This window comes from Oncorhynchus kisutch, linkage group LG13 (assembly GCF_002021735.2).
Source record: "Oncorhynchus kisutch isolate 150728-3 linkage group LG13, Okis_V2, whole genome shotgun sequence".
Taxonomy (NCBI): Eukaryota; Metazoa; Chordata; class Actinopteri; order Salmoniformes; family Salmonidae; genus Oncorhynchus; species Oncorhynchus kisutch.
Genome location: NC_034186.2, coordinates 27,410,748 through 27,428,838, shown reverse-complemented (window position 1 = coordinate 27,428,838; position 18,091 = coordinate 27,410,748). Strand labels below are relative to the sequence as shown.

At 42.6% G+C, this 18,091-nt stretch overlaps 1 protein-coding gene across 5 annotated transcripts in view; it reads left to right on the top strand.

Annotated features, from left to right (window-relative positions):
• LOC109901579 (vesicle-associated membrane protein 4-like) overlaps positions 1 to 18,091 on the top strand; it is a 40,083-nt gene that overhangs the window by 13,262 nt on the left and 8,730 nt on the right. For all 5 annotated transcript variants that reach the window (XM_020497575.2, XM_031785920.1, XM_020497576.2 and 2 more), the window contains one exon: positions 11,511 to 11,611. In XM_020497575.2, the coding sequence (XP_020353164.1) occupies positions 11,511 to 11,611 (101 nt within the window). The remainder of the gene's footprint in view (positions 1 to 11,510; positions 11,612 to 18,091) is intronic.

Here is an 18,091-nt window from a genome sequence, read left to right as displayed (position 1 = left end):
ACACAATTAAATTGAATAAATGCATACAAAATACAGTATGTATTTCAAATAGGCCTACATGTGATCACAACAATAAATTAGAAAAATAAATCCATGAAGGAAAATGTGACTTGCTTCATTCAGCTCTCAGTATTTTTGTGGCCGTGGGTAGGATTGCCTGAACATGTGAACATTAGTTTGGTGTCTGTCTCTAGCTTGAACGGTTCAAGAGTTATTACTGTGGGAGGTTCTTTTATGCAAATTTATGAACGTTTATTTAGTTATAGTTGATAAACGTTTTATAGAATTTGAAGTTGGGATAGCCTGAACATGTGAAAGTTAGTTTGGTTTCTCTAACTTGAACAGTTCAATATTTTACTGTTGGTAAGTTGTTTTATGTAAATTTCTAAAGTTATAGTTGATAAACATTTTAAAGAATTTGATGTTCGGATGGCCTGCCCATTTTAAAGTTGGTTTGGTGTCTCTAGCTTGAACAGATCAAGAGTTACTGTTGGTGAGTTATTATTTTTTATGCTAATTTATGCAAATGTATATACTTGATAAAGATTCAAAAGAATTTGAAGTTAGGATAGCCTGAATGTTTTAAAGTTGGTCTTGTTTTTTAATTGGCTAAGGAGCAGGACCATTTTGAATAGCTACCTCTGTATTCCTATGGTTCTCATTCAAACTCATGTTTATTTATTTTAAATGGTTGTAGTTCAAAAGGTGTAAATACTATAAAAACTATTTTGACAGGCAATCTAAGTAGGGTTAGTCTGAACATGTCAGCGCTGGTTTGGAGTTGATAGCTTAAATGGTGAAAGAGGAGATGGGTCTAGAATTTTAGATTTCTTTACCATTCTAGTCTATGGCCCTTTTTTTGCTATTGAAATGCATTGGAATCAATAACAATGAGCTATTAGCTGATATTAGCTAGTTACTTTTCAACACCAACAAACAGTTGTAACTTTCTATTGGTAGCAGATAGGGCTGTGGCGGTCATTCATGAAATGTGTCAGACGGTTATTGTCAAGCAAAATGTTGCCCGTCTCACACGTTTAGCATCTTCAGGCCTCCACACGTACATGCTGCTGCGTGCCTTTGGAACATCTGCATTTTAACAAGTCTAATAAATTCATTTTAATATAAACCATAACAATAAATCCATTAATTTAGGTAGGTAAAGAAACATTGTAATATGAAAAACATTTATTTCAGATTAATTGAATATGAGTTGGCCTGTTACTGTATGTTATCTGGCTATGTGCCATGCCATAGGCTGTAGGCTTGTTCATTTAGCAGACAAGATATGCTTAAGTCCCGTGTCATTACTTTATATGATTTGATAGGAAGAAGAATATAATTGAACTTAGCTGAATAAAATCGAAAGGCCCCATTCTGCAGCGCGTGCGCATATGAAGGCTATGTTGAGCGTAAAAGTGATCATTTGAAACCGGTCCTATAGGCTACGCTAGATTTAGTTATTTAGCAACTTTAGTTGTTAATGATACAAACCTTTTATATGTTTTGATTTCTAAGACATTCTATGTGCTGCATGATTCAACTATAGGCTATTGATGATTTGAGAAAGTCTCAAATAAAAAAGCTTAGGCTCTGTTCCTTGCATCAGGCTGCACACAATGTTCTCTCATCAAGTGACCATATCACCATCAGACTATTCTTAATATTGTCTTCACTGGTATGTTAAATTAGTTTAGATTTAGAATGGCCCATTATCAAATGGGCAGGGGGAAAAATACATGTCAAATGCTTATGCAGTCGAATAGCGAATGGACGCTGCTTTCCCATCTGTTCGTTAGTGGAGGATACTCCGGGTGTTTCACTCCATGCAGCAAACATTGTTTGAGGAGCATGCAACCTATCACTGCACGACAGGTGATATTCCGACAAAACTCTCAATGCCAGGCTCTGTCGTAACCGGCCGCGACCGGGAGGTCCGTGGGGCGACGCACAATTGGCCTAGTGTCGTCCGGGTTAGGGAGGGCTTGGTCGGTAGGGATGTCCTTGTCTCATCGCGCACCAGCGACTCCTGTGGCAGGCCGGGCGCAGTGCACGCTAACCAAGGTTACCAGGTGTACCCTCCGACACATTGGTGCGGCTGGCTTCCGGGTTGGATGCGAGCTGTGTTAAGAAGCAGTACGGCTGGTTGGGTTGTGTATCGGAGGACGCATGACTTTCAACCTTCATCTCTCCCGAGCCCGTACGGGAGTTGTAGCGATGAGACAAGATAGTAGCTACTACAACAATTGGATACCACGAAATTGGGGAGAAAAAGGGGTAAAAAAATTAAATAAAAAAACCTCTCAATGCCATGGGCTCCCCAACCTTGTTCCTGCAGCTGCCAATTGCTTAATTTGGGAAACCAAGTGAAATCTGTCGGGAACGTCGAAAGTAACATGTTTTCACAACGAAACATATTTCATTAAACTTTTGACAGCTACTCTCTCTGCTTGCTTGAGAAAGTAATGGGGGAGATGCAAAAGCACAGTGGTGATATATTCTGCAGCTAAAGGTAGCCAAATGTGTCACCCTATTAATTATTAAATTATTTGTGAAAGTCCTATTACTAGGCCATTCAAAATCAAATATAAATGCACTATTGTAGGCTAACTCTGTAAGCCACCCTGCATAATCAATGAACCAACAGCATCACCTAGGCCTATATGTTCTCTCTCAGACTCATGAATAGAAACTTTAAAGTGTAGCATAAGGTAACCAGTTCATCTAGTATTCATAATAATACAGTCCACACTCAAAGGTGATTACTAGAATTTGAATAATTTTGGAGTATAGGCTAGACCAATTAAACATATTCAATCATTTATTTAAATTTCTATATATATATGTTTTTGTGCTGCATAATATGCATAGGCTATGTGTATAAGGAACTGCACATTCATCATTGTAATATTTTTTCAGTCTTGGGCACATATATAGGTCAATGTGTATGTATAAGCTCTAATATGTGTATGGGTGTCTTGAATGAACCATTACCTTTTGAAAGTGCTGTCTATTTCGTTGTTAGGCTTTGAGTTGGATACTACCAACACATGTCCTGAGTGCATAAAAGGAGATTACGGTGAATGGTCACGTGGAAATTTACTGTGGTCATGACTGCCGGCGTGGCGGTAATACGGTCACCGCAACAACCCTAGTATCAGATCATTCTGATCTGATTCCGGATTTGAATAGCAGAGAAGTAGATCAAGATGTCACACACTTAATGTTTTGTCTAAAGTGCTATGAAAGTGGTGAAAAATGTCAGTTTGTAAAAAGTTAGAGAATGTTGTTTATGCGGCTACTAAAACAGCTGTATCGTTAGATTGGTAGAAGATATTTTTGAACTGATTTCAGATTTGAATAGCAGAGAAATATAGGTATATCTCATATGCTCTAATTTGTGGATAAAGTAGCTGATTTGTGTCATGTTGCATTCACAGTGACTGGAATGTTGGAAGTCATGTTGTCACAATGGAAGCTTTAGAATGTTGAAGAAACCCCATAGAAATGGATGAAGTTTAATAAGTTTTAAAAGTATAGATAGTATCAGAAAGTTGTATACATACACACTATTCCAGACTAGTCTGCAAGTTTTATGGTTTCTATCATAAACGGTGTAAGAGGCATAGCACTGTGAAGAACTAGGTCAGAAAGTGGTACAATATTTAAAGTGGAACTGACAGCATTTTAACTACTTTGTAGATATGAAACAACCAGACATATCAGTAAAAAATATAAAATTCCTAGTTTATGCTTCAAAACCAACTTTATAAGAGATTTTAAAAATAGGTTATATTTTCCTCAAACTTCCATGACCCACACTAAGGCATTGTTGGCAGACTGTATTGATGCAGTTCAATGCATGATTCATATAATTCAACAAAACATTTCTTGGTAGTCCAAAAAATATTACTATCAGGTTGTAAATCACAGCTGGTCTGACACATTGTTTGCTGCCTCAATGACTCAATATTTTAAACAAAAATGGGAGGCTATAACGAAGGCTGGGAATGTCAATACAATCAAACTAGCAAGCGCAATGATCACAAGTCGGTCATAATGTGTTTAATAGGCTACGTGTCAAACACGTGTCAAACACAAGGCCCGCGGTCCGAATAGGACAAACAAGTGAGTATAAATGAGTCATCTACTAGTTACAGCCTGATGTACTCGCATGGGTGAATTCAACTTCAGCTGCACTGCTTTCATGTGTCAGATTTACAGCGGAGGGAAAGTGTACAGACACATGCCACAGTCCTAGCTACTAAAATGGCGCAGTCTGGCTTTGGTTTTTAGAGCTTGACAATGAATAACCATAAAACTAAACCTGCAACAAAACACCATACAGCAATGCTGCATTCAACTGCACCGGTGATCCATGCAGTGCAAATGTTTAAATGTTACAACAACCTATGTTTTTGTTATTTAGAGTTATTAAATACTCTTTGATTTGGGTCACAGCATATTATGCAGATCTGCAAGTATAGCAGCAAAGGCTGGACAAATATGATTTCTCTGTTTTTGTTTTAATATGTTAATGCTATATACAGCATCTTTATATACGTAAGTGGACAGGGACATAGCAGGCAAGTTCCCATTCAGTTGTGGGTTGGGACAAGCATTCATTGGCAGGCAAGCTGTAGAAGAACGAGCAGGCTACTATTCCCCATCTTTTATCAGTGCAGTTTTGACGGCAAACGAACTAAAAAGTTTGATAGTGTTAATCTAATGTTCCCTCGTTAGATTTTTACCTAATCTCGCTCTGGCTAGCATTAGTTGTTGATCTTGTTGATGTGTATAAGCAACTGAGGTTGTTTGATCAATAGGACTGTGACGTTTCTAAATGTAGGAGGACTCCCGAGGTATTTACAGAAGTCCATTCAGGTGTATTTTGTGGCTTTTGGCGAATGTGTTCTAATGCTCTAAAGTCGCGCTGTTGCTATGCCTGTAAACACAGTCCAGTTAAAAGTGAATGATGGCAGGCCTGTAGGTCAGAATCCACCTTCATCAGGAAAATCTCCTGGATGTACTTCTCTACCTTTGCCTTGAACTGTTCCTTTGCTTTCTTCTCCTCCAAAACCTGAGTGTCCATCTTGGCCCCACTCTTCATCAGGTTCAATTCCTGGGTGACACTGATCAGATTGGCCTTCAGATATGCCATCAACTGGTCAGCCTCATAATAAAAGACTTTCAATACCATCTTATGTCAGTAGATCCTGTATAGTTAGGGTCTGAGTCTTGATCTGAATATGTTTCTTCACGACCTGCCTTCTGAACTTTAAAGTAGGACGCGGGTTGCCTTCTGGTGTGACTGGCCGGAATATCTCCTTCTTGGGACCATTGTTAGGCACAGTGACTCTGGATCTAATGGAAGGCAATGGCGTCTTGGTGGCCATTTTGGCTCCATGGACTTCCTTCAGTGGCTTGGCACTATGGAGGAAGATGTCTTCCACTACACATTGGTCTCGATGGGTCGCAGTGGCTCCCGAATGTGAGGAAAACTATCCTTCCCTGTCTGCTGATATGTTGGAGCTGCATGCAGTCCTCGACGAATCCCATTGTAGATAGCACTCTTCTGCACAACTGGGATTCTGGAAGGAGGATGTGGCTTATTGTCTGTCACAATCTTTCCCACTGCCTTCAAACTGGCAATTTGTTGCAGAGCACACTTTCTTCTGTCAACTCCAGTACTGGGATTCTGTAGGAAGGATGCGAGGTGTGATGAACCTTCTGGTTGAGCTCAGGAAGCTTCTCGGTGGCCCTGGGTTGAGGTGGTGGGGCAGGATGAAGGGAGTTGGTACTGGCAGCACCAAGGTTCCCTATTGAAGCATTATCTTCTTGTATCGGCTGCAGTATTCTCCTCAGCATCAATGATATGGACAGTCATCTTTCACACCTCGTTCTGCAACCTCAACTTTTCGTCTAGTAACACGTTCTATATTTTATGGTGGGCTGCTGTAATAACTATGTCTCAGGTGGAATCTGAGATTGTCTTCTTGATACTGGTGTTCTATGTTCAGTATTCAGTCACCAGAATGTTCAAAGGGAATGTTTGGAATGTATTGATCAGTTGTGACATGGCTGGCTCACTTAGAATTACAATGACATTCTGTGCTTATGTAGTTGTGATGTCATAATGTACCAATACTTCTGAAAATGGTGAATAATATGACTTACCTGTGTTGAACTGCTTGCCCTCATATCTAAACATGGCACCTTTCATTGAGGGGGAAAAGTATTACTGTACTCACTGAAATCATATAACAGATTGTATATCAAATTATTTTGTAATCTGACAATGGAGTGTGTCTCTGTGTGCAGGTGATCGTATGTGTGCTCCCCACACACACCCCAGTACTGGCAGAGTTCAGACAGGGAGCCCAGCCCACAGACTGTGTTGGAATTAATTAACAGAGTCTAACATTGTTTACCAGTGTTCTGATTATTATGTAACACTACCTTTTTAGTGTTGTTTACATCATTGGGTAGTAAGGCTGCTAGTCTTTGAAGACGTGTAGTGTGTTTTTCCATATTCGCGACAGCAGCACAGAGCAATAGAGAACAACAACGCAGGTCATTGTTAAGACGGATTGGCACCAGACTCTCCTGTTCCCCTCTCTGGTCACACTGTGATGCTGTTATAAATAATTAGGCCTAATTAGATCATAACTCAGGTTCCTGGAAATGTTTGTTTGTTTGGTGGGGAGCTAACCCCTGCCCTGCGCCCTGCACCCCTCACCCCTGCCCCAGGTCAGATTGTAACTTGTGTTTGTGTGTTCTGGTGGTGTTGTAATGGTTATATTCTCCATAGGGACACAGCAGCACATTGAACTCCAGTTATGTGAGGATCTTACATAATCATCAGCCCAGTTTTAACTTTTCCAAAAGTTAAATTCTTCTGCAACACATACTCTTTCTTTCCCTCTCCCTCATTCTGTGTGTGTGTGTGTGTGTGTGTGTGTGTGTGTGTGTGTGTGTGTGTGTGTGTGTGTGTGTGTGTGTGTGTGTGTGTGTGTGTGTGTGTGTGTGTGTGTGCGTGTACGCACGCCATGGCAGGATCAGCTGGGCACAGGTGAGGGTAGTGGTCAGTCTAAGTGTGGTCCAGGACTGTGGGAGAGAGGACATCTACTCTAATTTTATTGGTCAGATGAAGCCGAAATGCTTGTGGTCCTAGCTCCAACAGTGCAGTAATATCTACCAGTATACACAACTAAAAGTAAAATAATGGAAATAAGAATTATTTAACTATTATGATGAGCATTGTCTGAGTGGTATTGATTAGAATAGAGTAAAACCGGTTCAGCCCCTGGTACAACCGTGATCTGGCAGAGTTGCTCCACCTCAAGAACACCATTTGGTTAAAGGTTCAGCACACGCATACTCAGGCTGACTGGCTCTCGTTCAGGCAAATGAGAAATAAGTGCACTCGGTATCTGGAAGGCCAAAGTAAGTTACTTTAAGTAGCAGTTCTCTCTCTGGGTCTAACCCCAAGAAGTTCTGGAGAATAAACCCTTCTCCTCACAGCTGCCCATGTCCCTTACTGTTTGTGATGTGGTTGTTACTGGCTGAGCTCTTTAATCACCACAAAACATTGTCAGGATTCCTATTTGACTCCACCATGCCTTCTTGCCTGTCCAACACTTCCTAATCCCTCAGCCCTTCTAATGCAACTATCCCTGATGCTCCTCCCTCTCTTTCCCCTGCCCCGCTACACGGTTTCTCCCTGCAGGCAGTCACTCAGTCTAAGGTGCTATAAGAACTCCTTAACCTTGACCCCCCCCCAAAAAAAATATTTGGGTCAGATGGTTTACATCCTTTCTTCTATAAGGTTGCAGCCTCTATCATCCCCGAGCCTATCTCTCACCTTTTATAACCTGTCTCTGGGGAGGTTCCCAGTTCTTGGAAGGCAGCCACGGTGCATCCTATATTTAAAGGGGGAGATCAAGCTGATCCTAACTGTTATAGGCCAATTTCTATCTTGCCCTGTTTATCTTAGTGGAAAAACGTGTCAATAATCAACTGACTGGCTTCAAATCAAATCAAATTTTATTTGTCACATACACATGGTTAGCAGATGTTAATGCGAGTGTAGCGAAATGCTTGTGCTTCTAGTTCCGACAATGCAGTAATAACGAACAAGTAATCTAACTAACAATTCCAAAAAAACTACTGTCTTATACACAGTGTAAGGGGATAAGGAATATGTACATAAGGATATATGAATGAGTGATGGTACAGAGCAGCATAGGCAAGATACAGTAGATGATTACGAGTACAGTATAACATATGAGATGAGTATGTAAACAAAGTGGCATAGTTAAAGTGGCTAGTGATACATGTATTACATAAGGATGCAGTCGATGATATAGAGTACAGTATATACGTATGCATATGAGATGAATAATGTAGGGTAAGTAACATTATATAAGGTAGCATTGTTTAAAGTGGCTAGTGATATATTTACATCATTTCCCATCAATTCCCATTATTAAAGTGGCTGGAGTTGAGTCAGTGTCATTGACAGTGTGTTGGCAGCAGCCACTCAATGTTAGTGGTGGCTGTTTAACAGTCTGATGGCCTTGAGATAGAAGCTGTTTTTCAGTCTCTCGGTCCCAGCTTTGATGCACCTGTACTGAACTCGCCTTCTGGATGACAGCGGGATGAACAGGCAGTGGCTCGGGTGGTTGATGTCCTTGATGATCTTTATGGCCTTCCTGTAGCATCGGGTGGTGTAGGTGTCCTGGAGGGCAGGTAGTTTGCCCCCGGTGATGCGTTGTGCAGACCTCACTACCCTCTGGAGAGCCTTACGGTTGAGGGCGGTGCAGTTGCCATACCAGGCGGTGATACAGCCCGCCAGGATGCTCTCGATTGTGCATCTGTAGAAGTTTGTGAGTGCTTTTGGTGACAAGCCGAATTTCTTCAGCCTCCTGAGGTTGAAGAGGCGCTGCTGCGCCTTCTTCACGATGCTGTCTGTGTGAGTGGACCAATTCAGTTTGTCTGTGATGTGTATGCCAAGGAACTTAACTTGCTACCCTCTCCACTACTGTTCCATCGATGTGGATAGGGGGGTGTTCCCTCTGCTGTTTCCTGAAGTCCACAATCATCTCCTTAGTTTTGTTGACGTTGAGTGTGAGGTTATTTCCCTGACACCACACTCCGAGGGCCCTCACCTCCTCCCTGTAGGCCGTCTCGTCGTTGTTGGTAATCAAGCCTACCACTGTTGTGTCGTCCGCAAACTTGATGATTGAGTTGGAGGCGTGCGTGGCCACGCAGTCGTGGGTAAACAGGGAGTACAGGAGAGGGCTCAGAACGCACCCTTGTGGGGCCCCAGTGTTGAGGATCAGCGGGGAGGAGATGTCAGGAAGTCCAGTACCCAGTTGCACAGGGCGGGGTCGAGACCCAGGGTCTCGAGCTTGATGACGAGCTTGGAGGGTACTATGGTGTTGAATGCCGAGCTGTAGTCGATGAACAGCATTCTCACATAGGTATTCCTCTTGTTCAGATGGGTTAGGGCAGTGTGCAGTGTGGTTGAGATTGCATCGTCTGTGGACCTATTTGGGCGGTAAGCAAATTGGAGTGGGTCTAGGGTGTCAGGTAGTGTGGAGGTGATATGGTCCTTGACTAGTCTCTCAAAGCACTTCATGATGACGGATGTGAGTGCTACGGGGCGGTAGTCGTTTAGCTCAGTTACCTTAGCTTTCTTGGGAACAGGAACAATGGTGGCCCTCTTGAAGCATGTGGGAACAGCAGACTGGTATAGGGATTGATTGAATATGTCCGTAAACACACCGGCCAGCTGGTCTGCGCATGCTCTGAGGGCGCGGCTGGGGATGCCGTCTGGGCCTGCAGCCTTGCGAGGGTTAACACGTTTAAATGTCTTACTCACCTCGGCTGCAGTGAAGGAGAGACCGCATGTTTTCGTTGCAGGCCGTGTCAGTGGCACAGTATTGTCCTCAAAGCGGGCAAAAAAGTTATTTAGTCTGCCTGGGAGCAAGACATCCTGGTCCGTGACTGGGCTGGATTTCTTCCTGTAGTCCGTGATTGACTGTAGACCCTGCCACATGCCTCTTGTGTCTGAGCCGTTGAATTGAGATTCTACTTTGTCTCTGTACTGGCGCTTAGCTTGTTTGATAGCCTTGCGGAGGGAATAGCTGCACTGTTTGTATTCGGTCATGTTACCAGACACCTTGCCCTGATTAAAAGCAGTGGTTCGCGCTTTCAGTTTCACACAAATGCTGCCATCAATCCACGGTTTCTGGTTAGGGAATGTTTTAATCGTTGCTATGGGAATGACATCTTCAACGCACGTTCTAATGAGCTCGCACACCGAATCAGCGTATTCGTCAATGTTGTTATCTGACGCAATACGAAACATCTCCCAGTCCACGTGATGGAAGCAGTCTTGGAGTGTGGAGTCAGCTTGTCCCTATGCACATCGGTGGGACCGTAGTGGAGGAGGTGGAAAGCTTCAAGTTGCTCGGCGTACATATCACTGACAATCTGAAATTGTCCACCCACACACAGTGTTGTGAAGGTGCAACAGCACCTCATCAACCTCAGGAAGCTGAAGAAATTTGGCTTGGCCAATAAAACCCTCACTAACTTTTACAGATGCACAATTGAGAGCATCCTGTTGGGCTGTATCACCATCTGGTACGGAAACTGCACCGCCCACAACCGCAAGGCTCTCCAGATGGTGGTGCGGTCTGCACAACGCATCCCCAGGGACAAACTACCTGCTCTCCAGGATACCTACAGCACCCGATTTCACAGGAAGGCCAAAAAGATCATCAAGGACAACAACCACCCGAGCCACTGCCTGTTCACCCCACTATCATCCAGAAGGCGTGGTCAGTACAGGTGCATTGAAGCTGGGACCGAGAGACTGAAAAACAGCTTCTATGTCAAGGCCATCAGACTGTTAAACAGCCATCACTAGCTGGCTTCCACCAGGTTACGCAACCCTGCACCTTAGAGGCTGCTGCCCTATATACTTAGACTTGGAATCACTGGCCACTTTAATAATGGAACATTAGTCACTTTAAATAATGTTTACATACTGCTTTACTCATCTCGTATATACTGTATTCTATTCAAATGTATTTTAGTCAATGCCACTCCGACATTGCTCAATTAATTCCATAATTTTTATTTTAGATTTGTGTGTATTGTTGTGAATTGTTAGATATTACTGCACTGTTGGAGCTAGGAACACAAGCATTTCGCTACACACGCAATAACATCTGCTAAATATGTATATGTGACCAGTAAGATTTGATTTTGATTTGATACAGTTACAATAAAAATGTTTGATTCCATTCCGGCAGTTATGAGCCATCCTCCCCCCAGCAGCCTCCCTGGTGTGCATTTATTTGAACGTCCCTGTGTGTGTGTGTGGTTTTGTGAATGTGTCAGTAAGAACACCTGTACCAACTAACTCCTCCACCTTCAACACTGTTCACAACTTGTTATTTCTGTGTGTTGACATTCAAGTTTGTTTCTCTCCCCAGAGTGCAGTCGCAGGTTGATGAGGTCATTGATGTGATGCAGGAGAACATCTCCAAGGTGATCGACAGAGGAGAGCGACTTGAGGACCTGCAGGACAAGTCAGGTGAGACTCAAATCCTATTCAGATCAAGTTAATATCTTTAAAATGATAAGTACAGAATCTGAGACTAACATAAAACCACGGTAGACTCCTGTCTTACATAAACAGTTCAGATAGGAAGGGAAAGAGACTGTATATGTGATCCTATGAGTGTACCCTGCCAGAAGTTTGTACAAGCAAGAGAACATTGCTGTTGGAGATGACCTGGGATTCTGACAGGTCCATTAGTCATCCTCTACAGGAGCTAATTTCCCACTGAGAATTCCACTCAGTCACTCCGGAATGGGAATGTGGGGGGAGATATGACAAGGCTAGCTCTCACTCTTGACTGCTCTTCTTTGGTTATCATGGATCAGAGCTAGAGGTCGACCGATTAATTGGCATGGTCGATTTAATTAGGGACGATTTCATAACAATCGGTAATCAGCCTTTTTGGTTGCCGATTACATTGCAATCCACGAGGAGACTGCGTGGCAGGCTGACCACCTGTTACGCGAGTGCAGCATCAAATGGACCTTGTGGCTGCAAGGAGCCAAGGTAAGTTGCTAGCTAGCATTAAACTTATCTTATAATAAACAATCAATCTTCACATAATCACTAATTAACTCCACATGGTTGATGATATTACTAGGTTAACTAGCTTGTCCTGTATTGCATATAATCAGAGCGGTGCCTGTTAATTTATCATCGAATCACAGCCTACTTCAACTTCGCTAAAAAGAGTGATGAATTAACAAAAGCGCATTTGCGAAAAAAGCACAATCGTTGTACAAATGTACTGAACCATAAACATCAATGCCTTTCTTAAAATCAATACACAGAAGTGTATATTTTTTTTTTTTACCTGCATATTTAGTTAAAGGAAATGCATGTTAGCAGGCAATATTAACTAGGGAAATTGTGTCACTTCTCTTGCGTTCAGCGCAAGCAGAGTCGGGGTATATGCAGAAGTTTTCACCGCCTGGCTCGTTACAAACTGTGTGAAGACCATTTCTTTCTAACAAAGACCGTAATTAATTTGCCAGAATTTTACATAATTACGACATAACATTGAAGGTTGTGCAATGTAACAGCAATATTTAGACTTAGGGTTGCCACCCGTTTGATAAAATACGGAACGGTTCCGTATTTCACTGAAAGAATAACATTTTGTTCTCGAAATGAAATGATTTCACCATTATTAATGACCAAAGGCTCATATTTCTGTGTGTTTATTATAATTAAGTCTATGATTTGATATTTGATAGAGCAATCTGACTGAGCAGTGGTAGGCAGCAGCAGGCTCGTAAGCATTCATTCAAACAGCGCTTTACTGCGTTTGCCAGCAGCTCTTAGCAATGCTTGAAGCACAGCGCTGTTTATGACTTCAAGCCTAACAACTTCCGAGATTATACTAAAGTGCCTATAAGAACATCCAATAATCAAAGGTATATGAAATACAAATGGTATAGAGAGAAATACCTAAAACTTCTTAACTGGGAATATTGAAGACTCATGTAAAAGGAACCACCAGCTTTCATATGTTCTCATGTTCTGAGCAAGGAACTTAAATGTTAGCTTTTTTACATGGCACATATTGCACTTTTACTTCTCCAACACAGTTTTTACATTATTTAAACCAAATTGAACGTTTCATTATTTATTTGAGACTAAATTGACTTATGTATTATATTAAGTTAAAATAAGTGTTCATTCAGTATGGTTGTAATTGTCATTATTACAAATATATATATGTAATATATAGAAAAATCGTCCGATTGAATCGGTATCTTCTTTTTTTGGTCCTCCAATAATTGGTCGATCAGAGCCAAATGTGGCGATGACATACAGAGCATACACACACACAAAATGCAAGGCTTAGATGGGCAGGTGTGGTAACTGTGTAAAATAAGTTTTATTTTATTTTACCTTTATTTAACTCGGCAAGTCAGTTAAGAACAAATTCTTATTTTCAATGACGGCCTAGAAGCAGTGGGTTAACCTTGTTCGGGGCGGAACGACAGATTTTTACCTTGTCAGCTCGGGGATTCGATCTTGCAACCTTTCGGTTATTAGTCCAACTCTCTAACCACTAGGCTACCTGCTGCCCCAAGTAAATGGAGTCCAGTCTGTACGATCGTAATAATGATTAGAGTACTCCCGGTTGGCGCAGTGGTCTAAGGCTGTGCCACCAGAGATTCTGGGTTCGAGCCCAGGCTCTGTCGCAGGTGACCGCAACCGGGGGGTCCATGGGGCGACGCACAATTGGCCTAGCGTCGCCCGGGTTAGGGAGGGTTTTACCAGCAGGGATATCCTTGTCTCATCGCACACTAGGGACTCCAGTGGCGGGCCGGGCGCAGTGCACACTGACCAGGTCGCCAGGTGTACAGTGTTTCCTCCGACACATTGGTGCGGCTGGCTTCCGGGTTGGATGTGCATTGTGTCAAGAAGCAGTGCGGCTTGGTTGGATTGTGTTTCAGAGGGCGCATGGCTGTCGACCTTCGCCTCTTCCGAGTCCGTATGGGAGTTGCAGCGATGAGACAAGACTGTAAATACTACCAATTGGATACCACGAAATTGGGGAGAAAAAAATATTAGAGCTGTAATTAGTAAGGATGTTTTTCATCTGGGGCAGTAAGGAGCTGTTAGAGGATGTAGGAAACTGAACACATCCAGGTGTTCTGCACATTCTATGTGAATTATATGATCTCTATGTTCAGTACACTCTACATGTGTTCATGATCTCTACAGGTTGAATGTATTAACAGGCTAGCTCTCACTTGCGCTCGCTCTCTCTCTCTCTCTCTCTCTCTCTCTCACACACACGCTCACACGCCTTCCTGCTTTCTCTGTTGGGATGAACAGATGAAATGGGCTTTCTCCAGCCGTCCTGTGTACTCCAGGTCCATCATGACATACACAGATGTTGTCTCTGTCATGTCCACCAGCACAATATCCACATTTGGAACACAGTGGTGTGTGTTTAGGAAGGAACCCTAAAACAGTTTTGGTGTATTGGGACTAGAGGTCGACCGATTAATCGGAATGGCCGATTAATTAGGGCCGATTTCAAATTTTCGTAACAGCCGTAAATCGGTATTTTGGGGCGCCGATTTATTTTTATTTTATTGATAAAAAAAATAAAAAATTATTATTATATTTTTGTATACCTTTATTTAACTAGGCAAGTCAGTTAAGAACACATTCTTATTTTCAATGACGGCCTAGGAACAGTGGTCAACTGCCTTGTTCAGGGGCAGAACGACAGATTTTCACCTTGTCAGCTCAGGGGATCCAATCTTGCAACCTTACAGTTAACTAGTCCAACGCAATAACGACCTGCCTCTCTCTCGTTGCACTCCACAAGGAGACTGCCTGTTACGCGAATTCAGTAAAGCAAGGCATGGTAAGTTGCTAGCTAGCATTAAACTTATCTTATAAAAAACAATCAATCATAATCACTAGTTAACTACACATGGTTTGTTGATATTACTAGATATTATCTAGCCTGTCCTGCGTTGCATATAATCTAACTGAGCATACAAGTATCTAAGTATCTGACTGAGCGGTGGTAGGCAGAAGCAGGCCCGTAAACCTTCATTCAAACAGCACTTTCGTGCGTTTTGCCAGTTCGTGCGTTTTGCCAGCAGCTCTTCGTTGTGCGTCAAGCATTGCGCTGTTTATGACTTCAAGCCTATCAACTCCCGAGATGAGGCTGGTGTAGCCGAAGTGAAATGGCTAGCTAGTTAGCGCGCGCTAATAGTGTTTCAAACGTCACTCGCTCTGAGCCTTCTAGTAGTTGTTCCCCTTGCTCTGCATGGGTAACGCTGCTTCGATGGTGGGTGTTGTCATTGTGTTGCTAGTTCAAGCCCAGGGAGGAGCGAGGAGAGGGACGGAAGCTATACTGTTACACTGGCAATACTAAAGTGCCTATAAGAACATCCAATAGTCAAAGGTTAATGAGAGGGAAATAGTCCTATAATAACTACAACCTAAAACCTCTTACCTGGGAATATTGAAGACTCGTGTTAAGAGGAACCACCAACTTTCATATGTTCTCATGTTCTGAGCAAGGAACTGAAACATTCGCTTTCGTACATAGCACATATTGCACTTTTACTTTCTTCTCCAACACTTTGTTTTTGCATTATTTAAACCAAATTGAACATGTTTCATTATTTACTTGAGGCTAAATAGATTTTATTGATGTATTATATTAAGTTAAAATAAGTGTTCATTCAGTATTGTTGTAATTGTCATTATTACAAATACATTTTAATAATCGTCCGATTAATCTGCTTTTTTGGTCCTCCAATAATCGGTCTCGGCGTTGAAAAATCATTTTTGGTCGACTTCTAATTGGGACAGTGTCACATTTTATTGTTTTGCTGTACTCCAGCACTTTGGATTTGAAATGATACAATGACTGAGTTTTAATGGGAAAACTGTCAGCTTTAAATGGAGTTTTTTAAAAACCATATCAGGTTAACTGATTTAGAAATTAAAGCACTTCTTGTACATAGTCCCCCCATTTTAGGGGACCAAAAGTATTTGGACAAATTTACTGAAGTGTATTAAAGTAGTCAACATTTTAGTATTTGGTCCTGTATTCCTAGCACGCAATGATTACATCAAGCTTGTGACTCTACAAACTTGTTGGATGCATTTGTTTGTTTTGGTTGTTTCAGATTCATTTCTTTTGGGCACAAAATAATGGTAAATAGTGTATTGTGTCATTTTGGAGACTCTTTATTGTGAATAGAAATGTTTCTATACACTTCTACATTAATGTGGATGCTACCATGATTACGGATAATCCTGAATGAATCGTGACTAAGTGAGAAAGTAAACATCGATAACGTCATCAATGCACTTATTGATGAAGCCAATGACTGATGTGGTGTACTCCTCAAAGCCATCGGAGGAACCCCGGAACATATTCCAGTCAGTGCTAGCAAAACAGTCCTGTAGCATAGAATCTGCTTCATCTGACCTCTTTTTACAACATTAATAATGTCTACACTGTATTTCTGATCAATTTTATGTTTTTTTCAATGGGGGAAAAATATGTGTGTGTGTATATATTTAATGTTTATTTAACTAGGCAAGTCAGTTAAGAACAAATTCTTATTTACAATGACACCCTAACCCGGACAACGCTGGGCCAATCGTGCACCGCCCTATGGGACGCTTGATCACAGCCGGTTGTGATACAGCCTGGAATTGAACCAAGGTCTATAGTGACACCCCTAGCACTGAGAAGCAGTGCCTTAGACCGCGGAAGCCCTTGTGGCAGGGCTTGCAAACTATTACGGACTACAAAGGGAAGCACAGCCGCGAGCTGCCCAGTGACACGAGCCTACCAGACGAACTAAATAACTTCTATGCTTGCTCCGAGGCAAGTAACACTGAAGCATGCATGAGAGCATCAGCTGTTCCTGATGACTGTGATCATGCTCTCCGCAGCCGATGTAAGACCTTTTAAACAGGTCAACATTCACAAGGCCGCAGGGACAGGCGGATTACCAGGACGTGTACTCCGACCATGTGCTGACCTACTGGCAAGTGTCGTCACTGACGACATCAACCTCTCCCTGACCGAGTCTGTAATACCAACATGTTTCAAGCAGACCACCATAGTCCTTGTGACCAAGAACACTAAGAGAACCTGCCTAAATGACTACTGACCCATAGCTGGTCATGGCTCACATCAACACCATTATCCCAGAAACCCTAGACCCACTCCAATTTACATACTGCCCCAACAGATCCACAGATGATACAATCTCTATTGCACTCCACTCTGCCCTTTCCCACATGGACAAAAGGAACACCTACGTGAGAATGCTATTTATTGACTACAGCTCAGCATTCAACACCGTAGTGCGCCTCCAACACCATCGTTAAGTTTGCCGACGACACAACAGAGGTAGGCCTGATCACTGGCAACGATGAGACAGCCTATAAGGTGGAGGTCAGATACCTGGCAGTCTGGTGCCAGGATGACAACCTCTCCCTCAACGTGATCAAAACAAAGGAGATAATTGTGGACTACAGAAAAAGGAAGACTGAGCACGCCCCCATTCTCATCGACGGGGCTGCAGTAGAGCAGGTTGAGAGCTTCAAGTTCCTTGGTGTCCACATCACCAACACACTATCATGGTCCAAACACACCAAGACAATTAGGAAGAGGGCACGACAATGCCTATTCCCTCTCAGGAGACTGAAAAGATTTGGCAAACTGTTTTACAGCTGCACCATCGAGAGAATCCTGACTGCTTGCATCCCCGCCTGGTATGGCAACTGCTTGGCCTCCGACCGCAGGGCACTACAGCGGGCAGTGCTAATGGCCCAGTACATCACTGAGGCCAAGCTTCCTGCCATCCAGGAGCTCTATACCATTGCCAAGGGCTCCAGCCACCCTAGTCATGGACTGTTCTCTCTGCTATCGCACGGCAAGCGGTACCGGATCGTCAAGTCTAGGTCAAAAAGGCTTCTACCCCC